The 25,146-nt window shown below is 36.4% G+C and overlaps 4 protein-coding genes and 1 pseudogene across 4 annotated transcripts; 4 read left to right on the forward strand and 1 right to left on the reverse strand.

The window, feature by feature from the left end:
- The first annotated feature begins 537 nt into the window (after positions 1 to 537).
- LOC111829008 lies at positions 538 to 3,084 on the forward strand. Its single transcript, XM_023777614.1, has one exon. It carries the CDS (start codon positions 538 to 540, stop codon positions 3,082 to 3,084), a length of 2,547 nt encoding a protein of 848 aa, XP_023633382.1.
- Positions 3,085 to 6,999: 3,915 nt separating this feature from the next.
- Positions 7,000 to 7,611, reverse strand: LOC17876772 (probable E3 ubiquitin-protein ligase ZFP1). The gene has a single exon (XM_006279741.1). The coding sequence runs from the start codon at positions 7,609 to 7,611 to the stop codon at positions 7,000 to 7,002; it is 612 nt and encodes a 203-aa protein (XP_006279803.1).
- A 4,254-nt stretch (positions 7,612 to 11,865) lies between these two features.
- LOC17874964 (fumarate hydratase 2, chloroplastic) lies at positions 11,866 to 15,497 on the forward strand. The gene is made up of 17 exons (XM_006280288.2): positions 11,866 to 12,026; positions 12,116 to 12,233; positions 12,326 to 12,475; positions 12,898 to 13,008; positions 13,216 to 13,299; positions 13,474 to 13,572; positions 13,668 to 13,718; positions 13,795 to 13,844; positions 13,941 to 14,022; positions 14,139 to 14,233; positions 14,313 to 14,379; positions 14,460 to 14,510; positions 14,612 to 14,707; positions 14,805 to 14,903; positions 15,003 to 15,032; positions 15,159 to 15,224; positions 15,411 to 15,497. Exons 1-17 carry the CDS (start codon positions 11,866 to 11,868, stop codon positions 15,495 to 15,497), a joined length of 1,497 nt encoding a protein of 498 aa, XP_006280350.1.
- A 906-nt stretch (positions 15,498 to 16,403) lies between these two features.
- On the forward strand, positions 16,404 to 20,628 carry LOC17875112 (annotated as a pseudogene).
- Positions 20,629 to 20,956: 328 nt separating this feature from the next.
- On the forward strand, positions 20,957 to 22,878 carry LOC17875113 (cytosolic Fe-S cluster assembly factor NBP35). Its single transcript, XM_006280662.2, has 3 exons — positions 20,957 to 21,111; positions 21,234 to 21,335; positions 21,765 to 22,878. The coding sequence occupies exons 1-3, from the start codon at positions 21,075 to 21,077 to the stop codon at positions 22,676 to 22,678; spliced, it is 1,053 nt and encodes a 350-aa protein (XP_006280724.1). The 5' UTR covers positions 20,957 to 21,074; the 3' UTR covers positions 22,679 to 22,878.
- The last annotated feature ends 2,268 nt before the right edge of the window (positions 22,879 to 25,146 follow it).

Below are 25,146 nucleotides of genomic sequence, written 5' to 3' on the forward strand. Positions count from 1 at the left end.
TTAATGTTGCAAAGAGATTCTTATTATATTATCCTGTAGGTAAAGGAAAGATTAAGATCAAGATTGGTGCTGTAGGGATTCGAGAAGAGAATGATAATGAATCTCTTCCTTACTTCCCTACGTGTCATGGTTACAACCTTACCTCTCCTGGTTACATTTACAACCCTACCTTTCCTGATTACAACCCTCCCTCTCCTGCTTACTGATAGGCTCTGTGTCCCGCTGGCTTATGTGAAGAAGGGCACGAGGTCAGGTCGCAGTAGCAGAAGGATGGTTAAGAAGATTGTAAGTGGCTAAGTGTCGTTTACGGGAGTTAAACAGAGAATAGAAGACTTATATTAAACTATGTCGTTTCAATTGCTACTGTTCAGTATTTATTGGATCCCCAAATGTTAGGGTTTCCTTATGCAAAGACATCAACACAAAAACAAATCTCTTTTCTCCTTTCCTTTCTTCTATCAATCTAAGTCTTCTCTTCTCAACCTTCTCTGTTTTTCTCAACGATAACCTTCAAGGTTATCATTTGGTATCAGAGCCATGGCTCCACAAGCAAACGTTACTCCGGCACCTTCGTCGCAAGCAGAAGAAGCGGCGTCGTTGGAGGCGCGTGTGGACAACCTCGACCAAGCTTCCGCAAATCTGTTCAAAATGATGGGTACGATGATGGAAAGCATGAACCAAACAAACCAGATTGCAAAAGAGAACCAGATCCAAATGGGTCAGATGATGAAAGCTTTATTTGGTGGAAATGGAAGTCGCGAGAACACCCCCGTGGTGGAGGAGAGCGCTTACACGGCGAGACAGGTTCAGGCGATGAGCTTCACGACGCCTAAAGAAAAAGGGCGAACTGAAGGAATCTTACCGCTGCCTGCCTTGTCCTTGCCGTTTAGGTCTCCTGATGAGACTGCAAACGGTGGAAAGACGGAGATCAAGGAGGCGTCACCGAGACAGAAGCTGGACTCGCCGGGTAGGAAAATGGATCTTCCGGTGTATGAAGGGCAGAACCCGGAAGACTGGATTTTTCGGGCTGAAAAGTGTTTCCGTGTGAATCAGACGCCAGAAGAAGAAAAACATGAGCTTGCTTTGGCTGTAATGAAAGGACCGGCGGTGACATGGATAAGGAACAATGAGAACCGGGTGGACCTCACAGATTGGAAAGATTTCAAGGATAAGCTTAAGAAAAGATTTCGACCCACTCGGGGAGGAACCATTGTGAGCCAGTTGTTGAAGTTAAAGCAAACTGGGGGTATAGAAGAGTACAGAGAAAGGTTTGAGGAGTTGTCAGCTGAAGCTCCACATGTCTCTCTTGAAGTGTTGGAAGGTATGTTCTTGAATGGTATGAGAAAGAGTTTACAGGATCAGGTGGTGAGGTATAGACCTGTAGGAATGGATGAGATTGTGGACACGGCAAAAATCATTGAAGAACAAGAGCAGGAGAGGATGAACTATGGGTACAAAACTGTGGCGAGGACCTACTCAGCTCCAACCTTGGCTCAATCCAACTCGCAGTACTCCCCTCAACAGAGTCCAAAATCCGGTGGAGAGATTGTAACTGCTAACAGGCCGTTTAATGGACGTGACAACCGTAAATCAGTGATCAACCCGTGTAGAAATTGTGGAGAGAGATATTTTGCGGGTCATCGATGCAGAACGGCGCAAAAATTCAAATGTTTGGAGATAGAAGAGGATGAATCAGGGGAGATGGTTGAAGCCAGAAATGGTGAAGAAGAAGGATCCCCAGAAGAACATGTGGAAGGTCAGACCATGGAACAGCTATCCCTTTGTTCTATGGTAGGCATTAAGGCAGCTAAGTCCCTGAGGCTGAGAGGAAAGATTCAAGAAGCTCAAGTAGTGGTGCTTATTGACTCTGGGGCTACTTGTAATTTCATCTCAAAGAACTTTGCACTCAAAAACAAGCTGAAGGTGACAGACACAAACAAGTTTGGGGTGTGTGTAGGTAATGGAGAGATCATTTACAGCAAGGGAAAGTGCAATGGAGTGGTTTTAGCAGTACAAGGAGTTGAGATAGTCGACGAGTTTTTGTTATTCGACTTAGGTACTACGGATGTGGTGTTGGGATATTCATGGCTAGCCACTCTAGGGGACACCAAGGTGAACTGGAAGTTACAAACGCTCGGGTTTAAGCTCCTTGATGAGTGGGTAACGTTGGTAGGAGATCCAAGTCTTATCAGGGAACAAGTCTCTTTAAAATCCTTGCAGCTTAGAATGAAAGGGGTCGAGTTGGTATGCTTACTGGAGTTGACAACACTGTTTGAAGGAGAAGTAGCAGAGAAGTCAACACCAGATTCGGTCTTACTTAGTAAGTTGCTGAGAGGATACCAGGATGTATTTCAGATGCCGAAGGAGCTACTGCCTACCAGGAATCGTGAGCATTCGATCACTCTTAAGGAAGGTAGTTCACAAGTCAATGTGAGGCCATACCGGTATTCCTACACCCAGAAGAATGAGATAGAGAAGCTAGTGCAAGAAATGCTAGAAGCAAGGATAATCCGGCCAAGCATTAGCCCCTTTTCAAGCCCAGTCTTGCTAGTCAAGAAGAAGGACGGAGGATGGCGGTTTTGTGTTGACTACAGGGCCTTGAACAAGGTAACAGTGGCAGATAGATACCCGATACCTGTGATTGAAGAGTTGCTGGATGAGCTACATGGCGCTACCATCTTCTCAAAACTTGATCTGAAATCAGGTTATCATCAGATAAGGGTAAGGGAAGCTGACGTGGAGAAGACGGCTTTTAAGACGCATGAAGGGCATTACGAGTTCCTAGTAATGCCATTTGGTCTTACTAACGCGCCTGCAACTTTCCAATGTGTGATGAATGACATGTTTCGACCATATCTCCGGAGATTTGTCTTAGTCTTTTTTGACGACATATTGATATACAGTGCAAACGAAGCAGAGCACTCTAAGCATTTGGGCATGGTGTTACATGTGCTGAGGAAGAAAAAGTTCTATGCTAATGAGAAGAAATGCACGTTTGCAAGGGCTTGGCCTGGGCATTCGGATATCCATTCGGATTCGGGTTCGGATCTTCGGATCTTCGGATGTTCGGATATAGACATATAGAATCCGATCGGATATTTTATAATTTCGGGTCGGGTTCGGATCGGATGCTTTCGGGTTCGGTTAATTTCGGATATATCCGAAATATGATTTTGGCGCCGAATATCCAAAGATTTTGATGATTTTTATCCAAAATTGAAAAAAAAAACTCAAAATAGACAGAAATATCCGAAATTTTTAATTTTTTCCGGAATGAAAAATACTAAAATATGTTGAAATCCTAAATACAAGAAAGAGTAAAACTGAATGTAAAAGTGATTAAGTCAAAAGTTTTAAAGATATAAACAAGTAGACAAAGCTAATAATATCTTACAAAACATCTTTCATTAGTTACACACTTCACAAACCTCAAATTCAATTAAATATTTAAGGATTTAAAGATTTAAAGATATATAATCTATTTATGATCGGATAAGTACGGGTATCCGTTCGGATTCGGATAATACCCGAACCCGATCGGATATCCGATATTTATGAAAACTAAATCCGATCGGATATTACCCACTATCCATACCCGAACCGAACTGCCTATTTCGGGTCGGGTTCGGGTTCGGATTTCGGATACGGTTAATATGCCCAGGCCTAGGAAGGGCTGAGGTATCCTATTTAGGGCATGTCATTTCAGGGAGTGGAGTTGCAGCGGATCAGACCAAAGTGAAGGCAATGATCAGCTGGCCTGAACCAAAAACTGTCACAGAACTGCGGGGATTTTTGGGCTTGGCGGGTTATTACCGCAGATTTGTTAAAGGATATGGAGGAATAGCGAGGCCACTCACTGAATTGCTGAAGAAGAATGGGTTTGAATGGAATGTAAAAGCAGCTGAGGCCTTCCAGAAGCTCAAAGAAGCGGTAACTCAGATGCTACTTTTGTCCTTGCCATATTTTGAGAAGCCTTTTGTCATAGAGACTGATGCATCAGGAGTAGGGATTGGTGCAGTATTGTCTCAAGGGAAGAGACCCATTGCTTACATAAGTCACGGGTTCTCTGCTAAAGGAAGAGTTAAGTCAGTATATGAGAGGGAGTTGCTAGCCATTGTGTTTGCTGTTACTAAGTGGAAGCATTACGTTACCGGGAGACCTTTTGTGATAAAAACGGACCAGAAAAGTCTCAAACATCTTTTGGATCAGAGAGCTGTCTCAGGGGATCAACTGAAGTGGGCATCTAAGTTGTTGGGGGCTGGATTACACGATTGAATACAAACCGGGTTCCGAGAATCGAGTTGCAGACGCCCTGTCAAGGAGACCACATGAAGAGTTGATGGCCTTACAGGTAAACGCCCCTGTTTCCTTGGATATCGAAGTCGTAAAGCAGCAAGTGTTAGGAGATCCAGGCTGTTTAAGTATCATCAAGCAGTTAAAGGAGGGAAGTTTGATGCAGTCAGGTTACACATGGAAAGGAGGAGTTTTATACAAGGATGAGAGGTTGGTAATTCCAAGAGGTTCTCCATTGGCAGGCTCTTTGATTAAACAGTTCCATGATAGCTTGATGGGAGGCCATGAGGGGGTGCTGAAGACCTATAAGAGGTTGGCTAGGGAAGTATACTGGAAGGGGATGAGAAAAGATGTAGAAGACTACATTGTACACTGTGAAGTATGCCAAACCAGTAAGTACTCCACCTTATCGCCTGCTGGTTTATTGTCTCCTCTACCCATTCCCAAGCAGATTTGGGCAGATATTAGCTTAGATTTTGTGGAAGGGCTGCCTATATCAAAGGGGTTTGACGTCATCTTGGTAGTAGTTGACAGACTGAGCAAGTATGGCCATTTTCTGTCCCTAAAACATCCTTTCACTGCAAAATCAGTAGCTGAGCTTTTTATGAAGGAGATTGTGAAGTTGCATGGGTTTCCTGAAACTATGGTGTCAGACAGGGACAAGGTGTTTATCAGTCATTTCTGGTCAGAGTTATTCAGAACACAAGGAACAGAGCTGCACAAAAGTACTGCTTATCACCCGCAGACCGACGGGCAAACCGAGGTGCTGAACAGGTGTGTTGAGACTTACTTAAGATGCTTTGTTGGGGGAAAGCCAACCAGTTGGACTCAATGGCTGCCCTGGGCAGAGTTGTGGTATAACACTTCTTATCACTCTGCGATTAAGATGACCCCATTTCAGGCAGTGTATGGAAGGGAGCCGCCGAAACTATTGAGGTTTGATGACATTCCCACTGTTAATGCCCAGGTGGAAGACATGCTTAAGCAGAGGAATGACTTGTTGGAAGAGTTGCGTTGTAACATGGAAGCAGCTCAGAGGAGGATGGTTACTATGGCTAATAAACATAGAAGGGAAGTTCAGTTTGAGGTTGGGGAGAAGGTTTATTTGAAGCTGAGACCTTACAGACAAGCCTCAGTCGCTAAAAGGAGGAATGAGAAGCTAGCACCACGTTACTTTGGGCCATATGAAGTGTTGCAAAAGATTGGACAGGTAGCTTACAAGCTGCAGTTACCCGAGCACAGCCGCATACACCCAGTTTTTCATGTTTCTCAGTTGAAGAAGGCAGTGCCTAGTGGAGAAAAGGTGCAGGATATTCCAGAGGTATTGACAGCTGAGATGGAGTGGGGTACTGAACCAGAAGAGATATTGGATATCCGCAGGTCTGAGAAAGGAGCTGAACCTGAAGTGTTGGTCCATTGGAAAGGGTTACCCTCTTTTGAAGATACATGGGAGCCGATGGATCGCTTGGCTGATCAATTTCCAGGTTTTCACCTTGAGGACAAGGTGACTTCTTTACGAGGGGGTATTGATAGGCTCTGTGTCCCGCTGGCTTATGTGAAGAAGGGCACGAGGTCAGGTCGCAGTAGCAGAAGGATGGTTAAGAAGATTGTAAGTGGCTAAGTGTCGTTTACGGGAGTTAAACAGAGAATAGAAGACTTATATTAAACTATGTCGTTTCAATTGCTACTGTTCAGTATTTATTGGATCCCCAAATGTTAGGGTTTCCTTATGCAAAGACATCAACACAAAAACAAATCTCTTTTCTCCTTTCCTTTCTTCTATCAATCTAAGTCTTCTCTTCTCAACCTTCTCTGTTTTTCTCAACGATAACCTTCAAGGTTATCACTTACAGCCATACCTCTCCTAGCTACAACCCTACCTCACCTATTTACAGCCCTACATCTCCTGATCATCTCGAAGAGATTGGTGGTCATGAAAGTAGCCAAGTGGATGGTGGAAATAAACATGATGCTGAAGCCACTCGCATTATTCAAGTCCCATGTTTACAGGTTTGATTTTACAGTTTTTGACTCTTGTTTGAGTATTATCACACCTACTGGTATTTACTCTGCAGGTAGCTCTACTGGCTGGTGCTGTGGCTACTTTAAGGTTTCTTCAGCACAACCTTTGTGCTCGAATCCGTATTTTGAAAGACTCAACGGTTGACTTGAAGTCTTCACTAAGACAAGTGGAACTAACAGGAACTGTATTACAGATTGAGTTTACTCAACAGCTTATCGACTCTGTTCTAGCAGAGGTTGTCATAATTATCTTAAATTTCTTCTTCTTGTATACTCTCTACTGTTCTGTTTTTTTTTTTCTTGGGTCTCAAAGACTATTGGTTACTATACTTTTAGGACAATCATGATGAAACTATGGAAGAGGAAACTAAGAAACCATCTTCTGATCAGAAAGATTGTGAAGCTGCTCTTACCAATCAAAGTCCTTGAGTCTGAACAATATCTCACGTTGTGATGCAGCAACCTCTCCAAGGATATGAAGAAGTTGTTCATGAACTGATATTATATTTGCAAGTTTAATCCGTTACTATTAGTCTTTTGGTCTTATATACATTATCTATAACTTGTGTTATATTTCCTGAAATAAAAGGAATGTATTCTTTGTGTTGGTTTCATCAGTCCTTCTGAGATGTGTATAATTTATTCAATCGGTTTGTTCATATATATCTTTCTACAATAAACTTCTCATGAAGACAATATATTTTCTCGACAAATAGGACATGTGTCCTTGCGATCCAGCCACTTGAGAATACAATCCTCGTGAAATTTGTGGGAACAACGCAACGTCATGATCTTCTTCCTCTCACCAGTACCATCCCACAACAACTCTTCTATACAGATTGTGCAGCAGTCGTCGTGACGATGACCCTCCAGCTCATTATCATCATTGAAGCTTAGTACCACAATCTCCTTTACAACTTCGACTTCAGCTTCAATAGAGAAACCATATTCTTCTTCTTCTTCTCCAAGTAGGTGGCTCATGTAAATCGCGTCTTTGGAGATTTTAGTAACGATGCGATGCTGAATCCAGCTGCATATCCTTGCCTTGGACAACACGTTAGCCACATATTTATTGCATGTTTCTTCTCCAGCAAGGAAAAAAGATGGGATCACAGATTCGACTTCTTTCTCTTGTACGACTTTTCGTTTAACTAGGATTACACGACCGTTACGGTCCTGGATAATACACCGCTCGATCCCTCGGAACTTTATTGAAAGCGATGCAAAACATGTGGAATCGAGTGTTTGCTTCTTAGAGAAATAGTTTACATCCCATGTCGTTGAACTCGTCTCCATATGTATATGATGATGACCAAGAACACAACACGTGTTTTTGCTTGTGTGGTTTGATGACCAAACTCTAATTCTAATGGTTTATTAACTTCTAGTGTTCGGTGTTCCATGTATATATATATGGTTTTAGTTTACAAATTCACCTGGTTGCGTTCTAAGCGAGCTTTTTTCCAAAATTAAACAATGGCAGAAAAATTTGACAAGTTTTAATAAAAGATTTGAGAAAATTTCTTTAATTCTTGTAAAACTGGGGTTTGGGCCTATTGTTCACCTAAAATATTTAAAACTAAAATATATAAAGGCAACTTTCAACATATATAAATGTTCTGCACCATTGCTGGTTGCTCGGAGTTGTATAAATTTAACAAAATCATCACATTGTATATGTAAAAAATTAACATATCCAAAAGCATCACTGTTCCATACATTTATTTTTCTATGTTTTTCCTTTCTCTCCTATAATTGAAGTTTTGGACTCGGCATACCACTTAATTACTTTCATAGTTTTTGTCAACCATTACAGGAGCTGATCAGCAACACCTTATAACAAGTGGAGTTAGAATTTAAAAGTACTTTCATCAACAACTAAATTTCCCTTACCCTTTACGATTTTGATTTATCTTATCTGAATTATTGTTCAATAAAACTCTAGGGCTCAACAAAATGTGGTCAATTTGGATGAAGTGGGATACTGAATTACTGGTGCTTGTAAGAAGCTAGGATGGGTGTGACTAATGCATCTATATGGTATATGTGTTTAATTGAAGGTTAGATATATACATATACTTTAAAAATCGTGTATAAGCTTTATCAATAGGAGTTTTGTCAATAAAAACCGTATATGAATTAAGAAAACAAATGTGGTAGGATATTGAATATTTTTGAATTAGTGGTTGAATTTTTGTTATATTTGAATTATTTTGTCGGATCTCATAGTAAGGAAGGACTTTCGAGCAAGGAGAAAGAAAAATATAAACCATAACATGGCTCTATAGTTGCATGTACCTGTCTGCATCTATGTATGTTTCTCTATTCGAATTATTGTGATTTTGGAATCTTATAACGATAATTATCGATCTTTGTTTTCACTCCAACTTAATTGTGGACCACTTTTGTTGACAATGTAGTCGTGACTTAGCCCAGGAAGAAAACATGAATATTCAGTGTTCTCTAGAACATCATTACTGTGTTTTCCGATCACGCACATGTTAACCGTTTGAGTTTTGATATGTATTCTTCAGCCTAGAAGATTACCATCAAGCTTATATAAAGTTTTGGTTTCCAACGATTGATATTGCAATGTTTGTGGAAGTCTTTGTATAATTATATTAATGTTAGTTGTAGATTAAGCATGTAATGTGGCCTTTCGAATCGTTCTTGAAATTGTTAATTAAGCATGTAATGTGAATCTTTTAACATGCCTTTATAGATAAAATTAATTATATATTACGCTATAATAATTGAGGTCCCGGTAGTCATGTGATGTCTATCGGACATGCACTACGAGTCTACTACGACCATTTTGAGTTTTTAAGGTTGTCAAAAAGAAATTACAAGATCATTTTGATTTTGATTTTGACAGCAACTTGCTTTTACATATGGATGAGCTAAAAGCGAGAGAGAGGGTTCTTGCTATTTTACCCCATTACATGATATATTATATGATATGGGTGACCAAAGACTTATCTAGCAGATTTTGTTTCCAGTGAAAAGACATAATTTTCAATTTTTAGACATTTACAAGATTTGCACCCAAAAAAGGAAAAAAAACAGTGTACATTTACAAGCTAGCTAGTATTGGTTGTATCAGAAGGACATATGGAAGATAAAAGTTTAAACTGATCAGGGAACTATAATTTGGTCAAAATTCCCTAGATTTTCGTGTAGAAAAAAAATATATATATATAACAAAACAGTTTCAGTTAAGCATTTTGTGATGTATGATTTTTTTTATATTATTATTATTATTTTGTTTGTTTGAAATATATACCTTAATGTGCAAATTTGGTTGTTTTGAGTATTTATTTTGTAACATTTAGACACATAAATAACCATTGCTATACAGGAAAACAAAATTCGAATATAAAATAATACTTTGAATAAAGAGTTATATGATTATAATGGAGAGGACAAATAATTTAAGAGATTCCAATCAGTTTTCACAACAATAATTGTTAACATCAATAGATTTTGGAAGGGGTCACGTGACCCACCCACTCTCATGATCAGGTTGAGGATGGCAAGTGGCAGGCATCAAATTCATTGGTTCTCAATTCTCTCATCACACGCAATTGTTTGTAATGTGTAATATAATGCAAGTCATGAGGATAAGGGTAGTTTTGAATGATAAATTTGAAGTGGTCTACATATTGACGACTATTATGGTTGGTTGTTATTCATTGCTGATGTGGAAGAAGTATATATGCACAAAATAAAGAAATTAAAAAAACCAATTCTATTTGAAAATTGAGCCTTAAAATGATTTTTGTGAATATATATATGAATATGAAAGGAGCTTAAAGAACAACTAGCTTGGAGCAGCATGGGTTATCGAAGTTGAGCTGGGACAATCACAATTCACACATATAGGAACCCTCCAAGGCTCCAAGTAGCTGAGTATCAACACTTAGTGCAAGAGATTTAAGTAGAGAGATGTACTTTGTTATAATATTGTAGTTAATGCACATGGTCCGTAATAAACTCCTTTCAATACAAGGCAACACAACAAAGTTTGGTGACAAGCTCCAGATTTGGTTAGCTACTCGTAGCTAATCTTCTATTTCTCTAATTCTTTTTTAACACCTTTTTGTAAAGGAGGTCACACCAAAACTCACTAAAGCCTTGGCCCAACGGGAAACAAGAGGAAGGTCCACTAGTCAAGTAAAGCCCATCACAGCTTTAAACACCAAACCTGCAACCAAACCTGCAACTCATCATAATAATAACAGAGGAGAGTCATTCACTTCATGTGCTCAGCTCCGTACAGTCAAGAGACTGAATCCAGCTCACACTAAGCTCCAAGTGAAGAATAGATTTAATGTCCTTGTATCTCCAATCCTTTGCAGATGATGACACTTGTCATCAATCAATCCAATCTCTGTAAATGATAGCTTTTGCTATATATAGCTCAATATGATGTAATGAAAAATCAAGAGAGAAAGTTATAATTTTGAGTCTCCTTCTCTGTATTTTTCTAGGATTTTAAGCTCTGCTTTCACTTTTCAGTTTTATTTTTGCTCTCTTTTCATCCAAGAAAGCATTCATTGTAAAAAAGACATTTTTTTTGTTTCGAATATATTTTCACATTCATTCAAAAAAAAAATCACGTGTTTATATTAAAAGAAAAAGAAACGAAAATCTAGTAACTCAACGTCTAGACCAGTTACGCTACGTCCTACGTATTGGGAGACATACCAAGTGGATATTTTTATTTGTTTCGTAAGAGAAAAAAAAAATGAAAAAAAGTAGATATGGCTCGTGAGGTTCAGTTGAGAGATTGGGAAGATCTTAATTAAGAACTTTATTTGTTACAAATTTACAATCAAATAGTCCCAACAAGTGTTTTGGGGTTTGTGTACGTACGTAGGTATATAAACATCATACTCTATTTGCTCATATATACCACGATCTCATCGTTCAATATTTTATTGTTAACCTTAAGTATATATATGACCAGATGCATTATAGCTAGAGACAATATAAAAGGATCGGAGCCATGGAAATGTAAATGTATATTGTTGCAATATTATAATTGCTTAAAGAGTATTGTAACCAAAATTATTCGAACAAATATAGCAAGAGATCATTTCAATCAGTTCACACAAAATAATTGAATGAAAAATTAATAATATTTTATACAGCTTTATATATGATGATGGAAGATATTGCATGGGGAAAAAATACTTAGAAATTTCAATCAGTTCCCTAACAATAATCACATGCAAACAAGCTTTTATAGATTTTTTATAGACCCACACTTTTTTCTCAGGTGGCTCTACAAAATTATATACGTGTAAATAAGTTGATGAATATAATCTGATGTGGCCTATCCTGGTTGGTTGATATTAAAATGTCGAAGAAGAACATAATAATATACTATACTAGAAAATGAAACTTGTCTCTTCAGTTTCATCACTAGCCCCGTGCTCCACCATTAGACAAAGACATTGTAGAACCAAGAAATTGTCAATAAATATGAATGATATGATTAAGAGAAAATAAATTACACCGAAGTTACTATCTAGCAATTGTAGCCATATGGCATCTTTGATAATGCAGTTTGAAAGAGAGAAAAAAAACGCATGTCAAGTTGTAGACGTAACCCTCAAGCAAGAGGATCAACAACAAGGGCTATCTTATTCGACGTCGTTCAGGGAAGAGAGAGACACCTTCGGGCCGATCCAAGTTCCTTCGGACAAGTTCGAGATCTGATCTTTATTATATATATCGTTCTGACCTTGAGGGTTAACGTTTTGATCACATTGTTATTGTTGTTGTTCTGTTTTAGATTATGGGGAGCTCAGACGCAGAGATCGCTTCAGAACTTCGAAATAGGAGGCGATCGCGAGAGGATGCCTGAACCAATCATCCGTGCTTTTGGTGTCTTGAAGAAATGTGCTGCCAAGGTTTTTTTTGTTTGCACTATAGTCTCTATACAGTATGTGTAAATTTGCTTTCTCTCGTTTTGGCTCGTGAGTTTATACGATCGATGTTTCAGGTTAACATGGAGTATGGTCTTGATCCAACGATCGGGGAAGCTATAATGCAAGCTGCACAAGAAGTAGCAGAAGGAAAGCTCAATGATCATTTCCCACTTGTTGTATGGCAAACTGGTAGTGGCACTCAGAGTAATATGAATGCTAATGAGGTAATTTGTGTGTACGTACGTACGTAGTGTCGGAGATTATACATGTTTGTTGTTTTGTATGATCTCATACAAGTGCAACATATTACTCTGATATAAAAACTTTTGACCTCAGGCAAAATATTTATCATAGGAAACATATATTGTAGTTTAAAATATAACAATATCTAACGGCTTCATTTCTTATACAGCACTTATTTTTAATTTTTATTGGCTATGAATTTCTCATAAAAAAATATACACAAAAGAAATTGGACCAGAAAAGTCATTTTATTTGAAATCTGTTTCTTCTCATAGTTCTAATTTTCCTCTATTTTGTCATCATTAATTTTTGGAAAACCGAAATAATTAAGGAAAAAAAAACTATGACATATTAAAAGGTTTGTAATGAGGTAATAAAGCATTGTGTGTTTTGCTCTTCACAGGTAATTGCTAATAGAGCAGCTGAGATTCTTGGTCACGAACGAGGTGAAAAGATTGTGCACCCAAATGACCATGTCAACAGATCACAATCTTCTAATGACACTTTTCCCACGGTAAGCTTTAGTATTTGCATCCTCAATATTACCAATAATTTCAGATTCAAAAAAAAAATATATTACCAATAATTTTGCATGCGTAACAGTCATTATTTGTTTGTTTACGAAAAAACCAATTAATGCTTTTCATTCTTATAATATGTATCCTCACTGCTCTGTCAGGTACTAATAATAGTCATGTTGTATTGTTTTGGTTTTGTCTAGGTTATGCACATTGCTGCTGCAACCGAGATTAATTCGAGGCTGATCCCTAGTTTGAAAAATTTGCTTAGCACTTTGGAGTCTAAGGTCGGATCTTTTTACCTCTCCTTCTCAAGTGACACACTTGATCTAGTCCCTATATTGCAACATCTTATTATTTTTGCAAATGCACTCAAACTTTATAGTCTATTTGCTCTGTCTGAATTCTGACTTTATATTTAAACTTACCACATCTAATTACAGTACTCTGTATTATGGCAGTCATTTGAGTTCAAAGATATTGTGAAAATTGGAAGAACACATACTCAAGATGCTACACCGTTGACGCTTGGACAAGAATTTAGCGGTTATGCTACTCAAGTAAATGATTTGCTCTGTTTTCTGAGCTAGCTTGCGAAACAAACATGAAAATCACACAAGCCATCTAAATTTTTGTTTGGATGCCATGATTGTAGGTTAAGTATGGAATTAATAGAGTTGCATGTACCCTACCTCGCATCTATCAGGTTTGGAAATGATATTTTTAGAGGGTACTTCTCCAAATGCTTATTGAGTTCTAACTTGCTAAACATATTTGGCCAGCTTGCTCAAGGTGGAACTGCTGTTGGGACAGGATTAAATACTAAGAAAGGGTATGTATATAACTCATTTCATTTCTAAACATCCCAATTAGTTCATCTCCTCTTAGTCCACTATTGGTAACACTAGCTAGTATACGATATGTACAGGTTTGATGTAAAGATAGCTGCTGCAGTAGCTGAAGAAACAAACTTGCCATTCGTCACTGCTGAAAACAAGTTTGAAGCTTTGGTTAGCCTCTAAATCACCTTCATCATTTACGTCCATACAAGATGCCTATGAACGGTTCATATACATGAATTCAGTTGCTAAGTTAAGTTATTCTGTTTTTTTTTTTTTTTTGTCAGGCTGCACATGATGCTTGTGTTGAAACCAGTGGATCTCTTAACACAATCGCAACATCATTGATGAAAATAGCTAATGATATACGTTTTCTTGGAAGGCACGCATCTAATTTTTTATTCTCTCATTCTTCAAGGTGTATCATGTTCTCTTATGTTCTTTATCATGTCTTCATATAGTGGCCCAAGATGTGGTCTAGGTGAACTTTCTCTGCCTGAAAATGAGCCTGGAAGCAGTATCATGCCTGTATGGATGCAATGTTTCTTTAGTCTTCTATGCTTTGTCAATACCTTTTCCTATTCATTCATCTTGATTCTCTCTCTCAGGGAAAAGTAAATCCTACACAATGTGAGGCCATGACTATGGTTTGTGCTCAAGTAAGTTCCATTATTTTTCTCAATATATTCTTATTGACTTATATAGGACTAAGGCTGTCTTGTTCCTGACTCTTTGGATTGCATCATTATATTGCATGCAGGTTATGGGAAACCATGTAGCTGTGACGATTGGTGGATCAAACGGCCATTTTGAATTGAATGTTTTCAAGCCGGTTATCGCAAGCGCTCTCTTACATGTACATTAATCTCTTTCATTTTGTACATCTTTTTATTACATCCTATATAAAAATATGTCAATCTTAACCATTTGATCTTGCGCCCATTCATGCACAGTCCATCAGATTGATAGCAGATGCTTCAGCTTCGTTTGAGAAAAACTGTGTGAGAGGCATTAAGGCTAACAGAGAAAGGATCTCAAAGCTATTACATGAGGTAATAAGATAGGCTTCTTCTTGTTTTATTCGTCTTAAAATTATTTGAAGTGTGGAAATGACCTAGTATGAAAATGATTCTTTATTCTATTCTTTGTAGTCTCTTATGCTTGTGACATCATTGAACCCTGTAAGTCTCTCCAAATATTTAACTTCTTTGTCAAGTCATCCATTTTCTTACATTTTTATTACAATATGAATATTTATATACTCCTCAATACTACATTTTGGAATCATATATTGTCTCTTTTATTAGAAAATCGGCTACGACAAGGCTGCAGCAGTTGCCAAGAGAGCTCACAAAGAAGGATGTACATTGAAGGTAAATCAATAAACTATCAACGTAAATAAATTTATTTGCAGCAAGAGAAAACAAGTTTTTGTTTGTACCAATCACCTTGTTAGTAAGTAGCAACATGTTTGTTGTTGCTCTAGTTTAAATTCAATTCATATCATGAAAAAAAAAAATCTATAAAGATTCCTAATCAAGCTTTAATTTAATAAACAGGTTGCAGCTATGAATCTAGGTGTTCTTACTTCAGAAGAGTTTGATACTCTTGTTGTTCCCGAGAAGATGATTGGTCCATCTGATTAAAACATTATAATAGAGCCAAAAGCTTCAATAATTTACAAATCGATGTATTCTCTCCGTTTTACAAATTGAGTGTGTTTGAAAACTTTATTTTCGTGTGACAAAAGTATCATTATAAATGTTCATTACCCGTTCCATTCCTATATATGACCAGATACATATGCATTACATAGACAATGGTATGGATTAAACTGAAAAAAAAAAATCTTAATGTTGATACTTTTAAAATCATTGGCGCTCGATGAATCATTATCCAATAAGCCATCCCTCTTGCTTTATTTTTTTCGTCTTCTTTTATTTTTCCTCTTTCTTGTCTCTCCTTGTACCTAGTTGCAATATAACGTCAAGATATATATAAATACATTTAGAACAAACTAATAATAGTCACTAGTTCACACGAAATGATTGAAGTGGAAGATTAAAATAATACCATATGAATACAGCTATATGATTATGATGGCAAGACATATAGTGTGTAAAAAACCAATCGGTTAACCATAATAATTAGTCACATGCAAATACAATTCTACAGATATCATTTTATCAATTAGAAAACCTAATTATTTTGTGGGGGTCGTCACATGACCCACCCTCTCTCTCTCTCTCTCTCTCTCTCAGGTGGCATTTGCGACAAATCATTGGTTCCCACATATTTGGTCGATGCACGTGTAGATAATGGTCGGAATAATATATTTTGTCGTGGTTTCTTGTGATTGGTAAGTATTTAGTGCTGGAATTAGTTATACAAATAAATCGAAACGTTTTCGAATTGTTTTTTACATTTTAAGAAAACGAAACTTGTCTCTTCAGTTTCATGACTAGCCCATTGCTACTTCGTCACTAGACAAAGACATTAATATCCAACCATAATAAGCCACGACGAACAAAGAAAATGTCAATAAATATTAGATGATTATTAAGATAAAAAAAAGTTACACGTTCTTAATTAAGAGGCCCAAAGTTGCATTTGTAATAGTATTAGCCATAACTACTTTGATAATGCAGTTTGAAGGAGAGAAGAAACACGAAACCCTAAAGCAAGAAGATGAACAACAACGTAGATATGATTCAACGTCGTTTAGGGAGGAGAGGGACACCTTTGGACCGATCCAAGTTCCCTCCGATAAGTTCGGAATCCGATCTTTTACGGAAATATTCTGATCCGTCAAGTGTACAACATTGTTCTCACATTCTTTTGGTTGTTTCTTTATCAGATTATGGGGAGCTCAGACGCAGAGATCGCTTCAGAACTTTGATATAGGAGGAGACCGCGAGAGAGTCCCCGAACCCATCATCCGAGCTTTTGGCGTTTTGAAGAAATGTGCTGCCAAGGTTTTTGCACTAATGTCTCTATACGTGTAAACTTGCGCTTCTTCGTTTTGGTTCATGAGTTGACGTTAAGAATTTAGGTTAACATGGAGTATGGTCTTGATCCAACGATCGGGGAAGCGATAATGGAAGCTGCACAAGAAGTAGCCGAGGGAAAGCTCAATGAACATTTCCCACTTGTTGTATGGCAAACTGGTAGTGGTACTCAGACTAATATGAATGCTAATGAGGTAACTTTTGTGTACGTAGTAGTGTCGGAGATATACACATATGTTTGTTGTTTTGTATTATATTGTATGATCTCATACAAGTGCTACGAGTGGCGGATCTAAAAACTTTTGATTAGAGGCAAAATATTATATCGACCTGATACATATTTTTATCTTAGAAAATAGATGCATAGTTTAAAATTAACCATATCTAATGGCTTCATTTCTTCTACCGCATTTGTTTTTTTTTTTTTTAAATTTATTATTTATTATTTTTTTATTTGGCTATGAATTTCTCACAAAGGATACTGGACCAAAAAGGTCATTTTTTTTTTTTATTTAAACATTGACCTTTCCTTCTTTAATACTATTATTTTGTTTAGTCTTAAATAATTGATTAATTGTTTACAAACATTGACCTTTCCTTCTCTAATATTATATTGTTTGGTCTTTAAATAATTGATTACCAAACACACTAAAGAGTAGACTAACCAAATCTAATCAAAATATCTAATTAATGGAAATAAAATCAATTAATGAAAATAAGTACTCACCGACGCCAATTATATTATATTGTCTCCTCACCAATATGTATAAAATTCGTTTTGATATATTTGCATTAGAGAATGAATTAGAGAATGGCTAACTAGGAATAAATAATTTAGTTATTATACATACATATCTAGAAAATAACTTTATCTATTTTAAGTACAGTCCATTACAAAAAAAACAAAATTCTTTTTTATTCCAGCTCTAGTGCAAAAACAAATATATAATACAATTTCCTCTACAGATAATTTTTAGTCTTCTCCTAATTTTATTTTCTTATCAGTCATCATTATTTTTTGGAAAACCGAAATAATAATGAAGAATTGTGTGTGTTTTTTTTTCTCTTCACAGGTCATTGCAAATAGAACAGCTGAGATTCTTGGCCACAAACGAGGTGAAAAGATTGTGCACCCAAATGACCATGTCAACAGATCACAATCTTCTAATGACACTTTTCCTACGGTAACGTTTTGCATCATCAATATTATCAATAATTTTGCATGCGCAATATATGTAGCTAGCTTACCATCTACTAACGAACGGTCACATTATTTTGGTTTTGTCTAGGTCATGCACATTGCAGTTGCAACCGAGATTACGTCGAGGCTGATCCCTAGTTTGAAAATGTTGCATGGCACTTTGGAATCCAAGGTCGGATTCTTTTCTCAAGTGACACTGTTGATCTAGTCCCTAAATTGCAACACATGCACTACTATTTTAACATGAAACTTTGATCTGACCTAAATGGTGTCATATATGAAGCGATTCTTATCTCATGAGTTCATTGTGGAACTACTATATATATTTGAGAGATACTTTGTTATTGATCCATCATTTCTAAACCTATATACAATACAGTCCTTTGTCAGTCGTCACATTTATGTTACATATGCATCATGACTTCATAGTCTATTTTGCTATGCATTTGGACTTTGTTAAAACTTGTTCGATTTCTGGCAGTCATTGGAGTTCAAAGATATCGTAAAAATTGGAAGAACTCACACTCAAGATGCTACACCTCTGACACTAGGACAAGAATTCGGCGGCTATGCTACTCAAGTAAATCTTTGTTATGTTTTATGTCATTGTCTAACAAAAGTGAAAATCAAATGCCATATATCTAGAATAATCTTTTAAATTTTCAATCTCATGATTCTAGGTTAAGTATGGACTACATAGAGTCGCATGTACTCTACCCTACATCTATCAGGTTTAGATATAGTTTTTTTGGAAGATCCATGTCTCATGTACTTCTCCAAATGCTTATCAAGCTCTTAACATGTTAAACATATTTGGACAGCTTGCCCAAGGTGGAACTGCTGTTGGGACTGGATTAAACACTAAGAAAGGGTATATATATCTCATTTATAATTTTATGCCCATCCCAAGTTCATATATTTTTAGTCCACTGTTGGTAACACTAGTACTATTTGAATAGGTTTGATGTAAAGATAGCTGCTGCAATAGCTGAAGAAACAAACTTGCCATTTGTCACTGCTGAAAACAAGTTCGAAGCTCCGGTTAGCCTCTAAACCACCTTCATCAACATCATCCATTTCCAAACTCATCCCTACCTCTTGCTTAGGGTTGCTAACTATACTTTCATTCTTTAAATGATATATATATATATATATATATATGTGAAATCGGTTGTTACGTTATTATAATTTTTCACAGGCTGCACACGATGCTTGTGTTGAAACCAGTGGATCTCTTAACACAATCGCAACATCGTTGATGAAAATCGCTAATGATATACGTTTACTTGGAAGGTACGTTTCTAGGTTCTTTTCTCTTTCTCTCGTTAAAAGTGTGTCATATTTCTATCCTTCTATCTTATGTTTATTGTTCATATGTTCATATAGTGGCCCAAGATGTGGTCTTGGTGAACTATCTCTGCCTGACCTGGAAGCAGTATCATGCCTGTATGGATGCAATGTTCCTTTGGTCTTCTATGCTTTGTCAATACCTTTTCCTATTCATTCATCTTGATTCTCTCTCTCAGGGAAAAGTAAATCCTACACAATGTGAGGCCATGACTATGGTTTGTACTCAAGTAAGTTCCATTATTTTTCTCAATATATTCTTATTGACTTATGAATATAGGACTAAGGCTGACTTATATATATATAGGACTAAGGCTGTCTTGTTCCTGACTCAATGGGTTGCATCATTATATTGCATGCAGGTTATGGGAAACCATGTAGCTGTGACGATTGGTGGATCAAACGGTCATTTTGAATTGAATGTATTCAAGCCGGTGATAGCAAGTGCTCTCTTACATGTACTTATACTCTTTCATTGTTATGCATCTCTTTTCTTTTGTTACATATAAACATATATGTCAATCTTAACCATTTGATCTTGCGTCCGTCCACAGTCCATCAGATTACTAGCAGATGCTTCAGCTTCGTTTGAGAAAAACTGTGTGAGAGGCATTGAGGCCAACAGAGAAAGGATCTCAAGGCTATTGCATGAGGTAAGCTTCTTCTTGTACGTTTTATTTAATCATAAAATTATCCATGTGTGGGCAGGAATGATCTATATATAGTCTATCTATTAGAACTAATTCCTCGTTCTATGCATTTATTTGTAGTCTCCTATGCTTGTGACATCATTGAACCCTGTAAGTTTCCAAATAATAATAGTTAACTTCTTTGTCAAGTCATCCATTTATTACCTAAATGCTAATTTCTCCAATCCTTGTTTCCTTTACTAGAAAATAGGCTATGACAATGCTGCAGCAGTTGCCAAGAGAGCTCACAAAGAAGGATGTACATTGAAGGTAAAACAATAAAAACAAAGGCATGCATCATCACAAAATAATTAGTTTTGTGATTTGCAGCAACAATATAATATTTGTTGCTCTATTTTTGGATTCAACCCATCTTCGATCTAGATCATGAAACTATCAATATATATACGATCCCTAAATCATCTTGCTTTCATTTATTATACAGGTTGCAGCAATGAAGTTAGGTGTCCTTACCTCGGAAGCGTTTGATACCCTTGTTGTTCCTGAGAAGATGATTGGTCCATCTGATTAGAACATAAGCTTCAACGATTACAACAAAGTGATGTGTGGATTTTTATAATACATTTGTTTATAATTTGCTATGTGTTTTGATTTTGAATACCGTCCTGTGTTTAGAGTCGTGTGTCTATTTATATGTTTGTCATCTACATAAGTTTAATAAATTGGTACGAAAATGTCAAAGTTATATTGTTTGGGATAAATAAATAAAAATGGTTCGACTATGATAGTATATTTGAGTTTTGTGTTAATATTGGTTTATAAGGCCCATGAGGGTCCAATGGGCTTTATATAAATTATTTACCGACCAAATCAATCGTACTACGCGTCTGCGTCTTCGTCTTCTTCGTCTTCGATACTTCAACTATCGCCGCCCTTACGCAGAGAGTTTCGCATTATTAATCAAGAGTTTCGCCCTTCGAATTGGAGTAACCAATTTAGAAACCCCAAGTCGACGACATGGAGAACGGAGATATTCCAGAGGACGCCAACGAGCGTAAGCAAAATCAATCCTTTTTTTTTTTTTTCAAATTTTGATTGTAGCTTCATGCGCTCTTCTTTCTGGGTTTTAACCTAATTGGGTTCTTGTTTGTTTGGTTGGTGTTGAATGAATAATAGATTGCCCAGGTCCTCAATCGGAAAGTGCTGGAAAGTCTGATTCTTGTGCAGGTTGCCCTAATCAGGAAGCTTGTGCCACTGCTCCCAAAGGACCTGACCCAGGTTCGATTTCATGCTGGAATGTCTCTGTTTTCGAGTCATAGTTAGGATTGAATCTCACAAGTTGTTTTTTTTGTTGTTGTTGAAATTTCTGGTTTTGATGATTCTTCTAGGTTCTTCTTTGCCAAATTGAGATGGGTTTTGTATCGATGTGTTTGTATGAGCTTGTATCTTCTTACATCATTCATGTTCGATTGCTTCAGTATCTGTTTGTTATTTGGAACGTTTATAGGATTTGGAACTGTAGAATAGCTCTGTTTAGAGTTGTGGCTTCCTTTCCTGGCTTCATATTGCGCTGAGAGTGTTAGATTTAACGTAATGTTAATGTTGTCTTAAGCTTCATATCTTTATGTGTTTGAGTTGCAGACTCACTTGGTTACTATGCGGGGATATTTATGATGATTATTTCTGTGTTTTATTTATTTATTGTAGATTTGGTTGCCATAGCAGAGAGAATGAGTACTGTTAAGCACAAGATTTTGGTTTTGTCTGGCAAAGGTGGAGTTGGTAAGAGCACTTTCTCAGCTCAGCTCTCGTTTGCGCTGGCGGATATGGACCATCAAGTAGGCCTCATGGACATTGATATATGCGGTCCAAGTATTCCAAAAATGTTAGGTCTTGAAGGGCAAGAGATTCACCAGAGTAACCTTGGTTGGTCCCCGGTTTATGTGGAAGACAACCTTGGTGTCATGTCCATAGGTTTCATGCTTCCCAACTCTGACGACGCTGTGATCTGGAGAGGCCCACGAAAGAACGGTCTTATCAAACAGTTCTTGAAAGACGTCTACTGGGGAGAAATTGATTACCTCGTGGTTGATGCCCCACCAGGAACCTCTGATGAGCACATTTCCATCGTCCAGTACCTTCTACCCACAGGGATCGACGGTGCCATCATTGTCACAACACCACAGGAAGTCTCCTTGATTGATGTCAGAAAAGAAGTGAGCTTTTGCAAGAAAGTTGGAGTCCCCGTGCTAGGAGTAGTAGAGAACATGAGTGGTTTGTCTCAGCCATTGAAGGATGTCAAATTCATGAAGCTGGTGACAGAAACTGGCTCCTCCATTGACGTAACCCAAGATGTTATCTCTTGCCTAAGAGAAAACGCACCAGAGCTCCTCAACGTCGTGGCTTGCAGCGAAGTATTTGACAGCAGCGGAGGTGGTGCAGAGAGAATGTGTCGGGAAATGGGAGTACCATTTCTTGGGAAAGTTCCTTTGGATCCACAGCTTTGCAAAGCAGCTGAACAAGGTAAGTCATGCTTTGAGGATAACAAGTGTTCTGTTAGCGCACCTGCACTCAAAAGCATCATACAGAAAGTTGTTCCTTCAACAGTGATGACCGAGTGAAGAAGAAGAAGAAGAGACTCATTTAACACTTTGGTCAGTTCTGTGAACAGACAATGCTTTATCTTTTCTATTCGGGGTTTGTGGTTAAGTTATCGTCTGTGTGTGTAAGTTATAGGCATTGTTCAATATGCCAGAATAAGTTTTTCTAAAAGTGAGGTTGAACCATAAAGTCTTTTCAATTTAGATGATTCAAACCGATACAAAACCGGAGTAACTGATCCAAAATTAAACCAAATATTAATGTAATTAAAGGCAAGTTTGAACCGAAACTGAATGTGTATAACTGAAAAATATAGACTTATCCGAAAGCGAATGTAAATCATATGACCGGTTTACTTAAAGTGAAATTGAAATTACTAACGCAGAGATTCTTTTTTTTGTTTTGTTTTTGTTTATGGTGGATAATACTGAATATTACTAAACCTAAGATAAATTAAAGACTATTTAAACAAACGAAGTTGTGAATCAGAGAACCCTCCTGTCACAGTCGATCTTGTCATAATTTGGTTTCTTTTTTCTCATAAATTAAAATTCATATAGCATGATTATCATAACAAAACATAGAAATTGAAAAATAACAAAATATAATTAATCGTGAGGCTTCCACCATTCTCCATCTTTCTCATAAACCTGCTCTTCAATGCCCAGAGGCTTTCACCATTCTCCATCTTCAAGCTAATTGATCGTGAGCTCCGAAACATTATCTCCTCAAGAAAACATCGCAAGCGTTGGAAAGATCTAATGCTTCTTTGGATTAGATAATTTCTTTTCTTCTCCTTCTCTCTTATCTTATTGTAGCTTACGTTTTTGTAAAACCTCTAACTTCATTTTATATGATACTAGTCGGTTGTCCGCGCTACGCGCGGGAATTTTATTATCTTGTTTATAAGTAATTAGTTCGTATTTCCTACATTTTTTCACTATAGCATACTTTATTTTTTTAATCTTAGATTGCGTTTGTATAGAAAACTTGTTGAGTTTTAGTTTTATTAGTAGTCGAGAAATTAAATGTGTATAGTATAAGTCGATGTGTAGGTGTAAACGGATGTGCGGTGGAAAATCATATAGAAACATGTGTTATTAAGATTCCCACCAAAATATAGATTTAAATGTTAATATTGTGGGCCCTTATAATATGTTGTCCGAACGTCGAAAATGATTTGTGGGTTTCGGGCGGATTGTTGTATTTTTTATTGGTTACATTATCTCTTTATATATTGTCATAATTTATTTTTTTATTTTACGTTTTTCTTTTTTCGATTTGATGTAATTGATATCTCATAATGATCATTTTTATACTATTATATATTTGTTTATGATTTTCTGTTTTATATATTTTCGTATTTTCATATGGAGCAATTTTAAAATTTACTTTATACTAGGCCCGCACCCGCGCTACAGCGCGGGGGAAAAGTGTCGGTTTTTGTTTTTTTTTCGAATTACGTAAACTTTTAACTGTTACAATAGATTGTTGGTGTTGAATTTGGCAAGTATGAGAATATGTACTATCGTGGATGTGTACTTTGTCACGTATGCTAGGTTCAGATCCGCGCTACAGCGCGAAAGAATATTTTCAGGTTTATTTTATTTTAACGTGTTTTGTCGTATGTGTTATTATTTCGTTCATTTTAGTATCAACATTATTTCGAAATGTATATTTGGTTTCAATTCTTTGAGAAAAGTGTGTTTTCGGAAATTAAATATAATATTTTTATAAACTAAATAAAAGAACGTTTATTAAACAAATTGTATACCCACAATGTATGTGGTGACGAACCAATCAGCAAAAACCCGTGTATTTTAAAAAAATCATGAAAATATATGATATTGAAAAATCATGAAAATCATGTATATACATGTATCACACAAGAACATATGAGTTTGAAAGATTTGTATATACTTGTATCCTATAAAAATAAAATAAAAATATTAATATACTTCATATTGAATAAGAGACCATAATATTCTTGTTATTCACATATTAAAATATTTAGAACATTTTAAGGAAAATTCAGAAAGGTAATTTATTTAAACTAACTTATGGAATATATTCTTTATGACTGATTTTGTATTAGTAGTGATTCGATGATTAATAATTTCAAAGATAAAATATTGTTATTAAAGTATTTTTAGTTAATTATAATAATTATCCTAAAATTTTAATTATTTTTTTTGTATCCAAAATATTTCGTATTACTCATTGAAATATATTAATGATTGTCAAATTATTTTTTTTTTTCAAAATTCAAATATAACCATTTCTAGATATATATGGATCTCTATAATTTTGCATTAATTATGCTATTGATAAAATATTATTCTTTTTTTTATAGGTAATTCAAATTGATAAAGATTGGAATAATTTTGAAACCTCTTTTCATATACTATTTTTTTATTCTGATTAAAATCTTTCATTTAACATATTAGGAAATATAAAATATAATAATAAAGATTTAATATATATAAAC

This window comes from Capsella rubella, unplaced genomic scaffold, assembly GCF_000375325.1.
Source record: "Capsella rubella cultivar Monte Gargano unplaced genomic scaffold, Caprub1_0 scaffold_8, whole genome shotgun sequence".
Taxonomy (NCBI): Eukaryota; Viridiplantae; Streptophyta; class Magnoliopsida; order Brassicales; family Brassicaceae; genus Capsella; species Capsella rubella.

Bases quoted from the DNA above. Each gene is read 5' to 3' on its own strand.
- LOC111829008 (XM_023777614.1), top strand. From the start codon at position 538: ATGGCTCCACAAGCAAACGTTACTCCGGCACCTTCGTCGCAAGCAGAA.
- LOC17876772 (XM_006279741.1), bottom strand. From the start codon at position 7,611: ATGGAGACGAGTTCAACGACATGGGATGTAAACTATTTCTCTAAGAAG.
- LOC17874964 (XM_006280288.2), top strand. From the start codon at position 11,866: ATGGCATCTTTGATAATGCAGTTTGAAAGAGAGAAAAAAAACGCATGT. The intron at 14,234-14,312 runs GCACGCATCTAA...GTCTTCATATAG, and splicing joins GATATACGTTTTCTTGGAAG to TGGCCCAAGATGTGGTCTAG. The intron at 15,033-15,158 runs GTAAGTCTCTCC...CTCTTTTATTAG, and splicing joins TTGTGACATCATTGAACCCT to AAAATCGGCTACGACAAGGC.
- LOC17875113 (XM_006280662.2), top strand. From the start codon at position 21,075: ATGGAGAACGGAGATATTCCAGAGGACGCCAACGAGC. The intron at 21,112-21,233 runs GTAAGCAAAATC...AATGAATAATAG, and splicing joins TCCAGAGGACGCCAACGAGC to ATTGCCCAGGTCCTCAATCG. The intron at 21,336-21,764 runs GTTCGATTTCAT...TATTTATTGTAG, and splicing joins TCCCAAAGGACCTGACCCAG to ATTTGGTTGCCATAGCAGAG.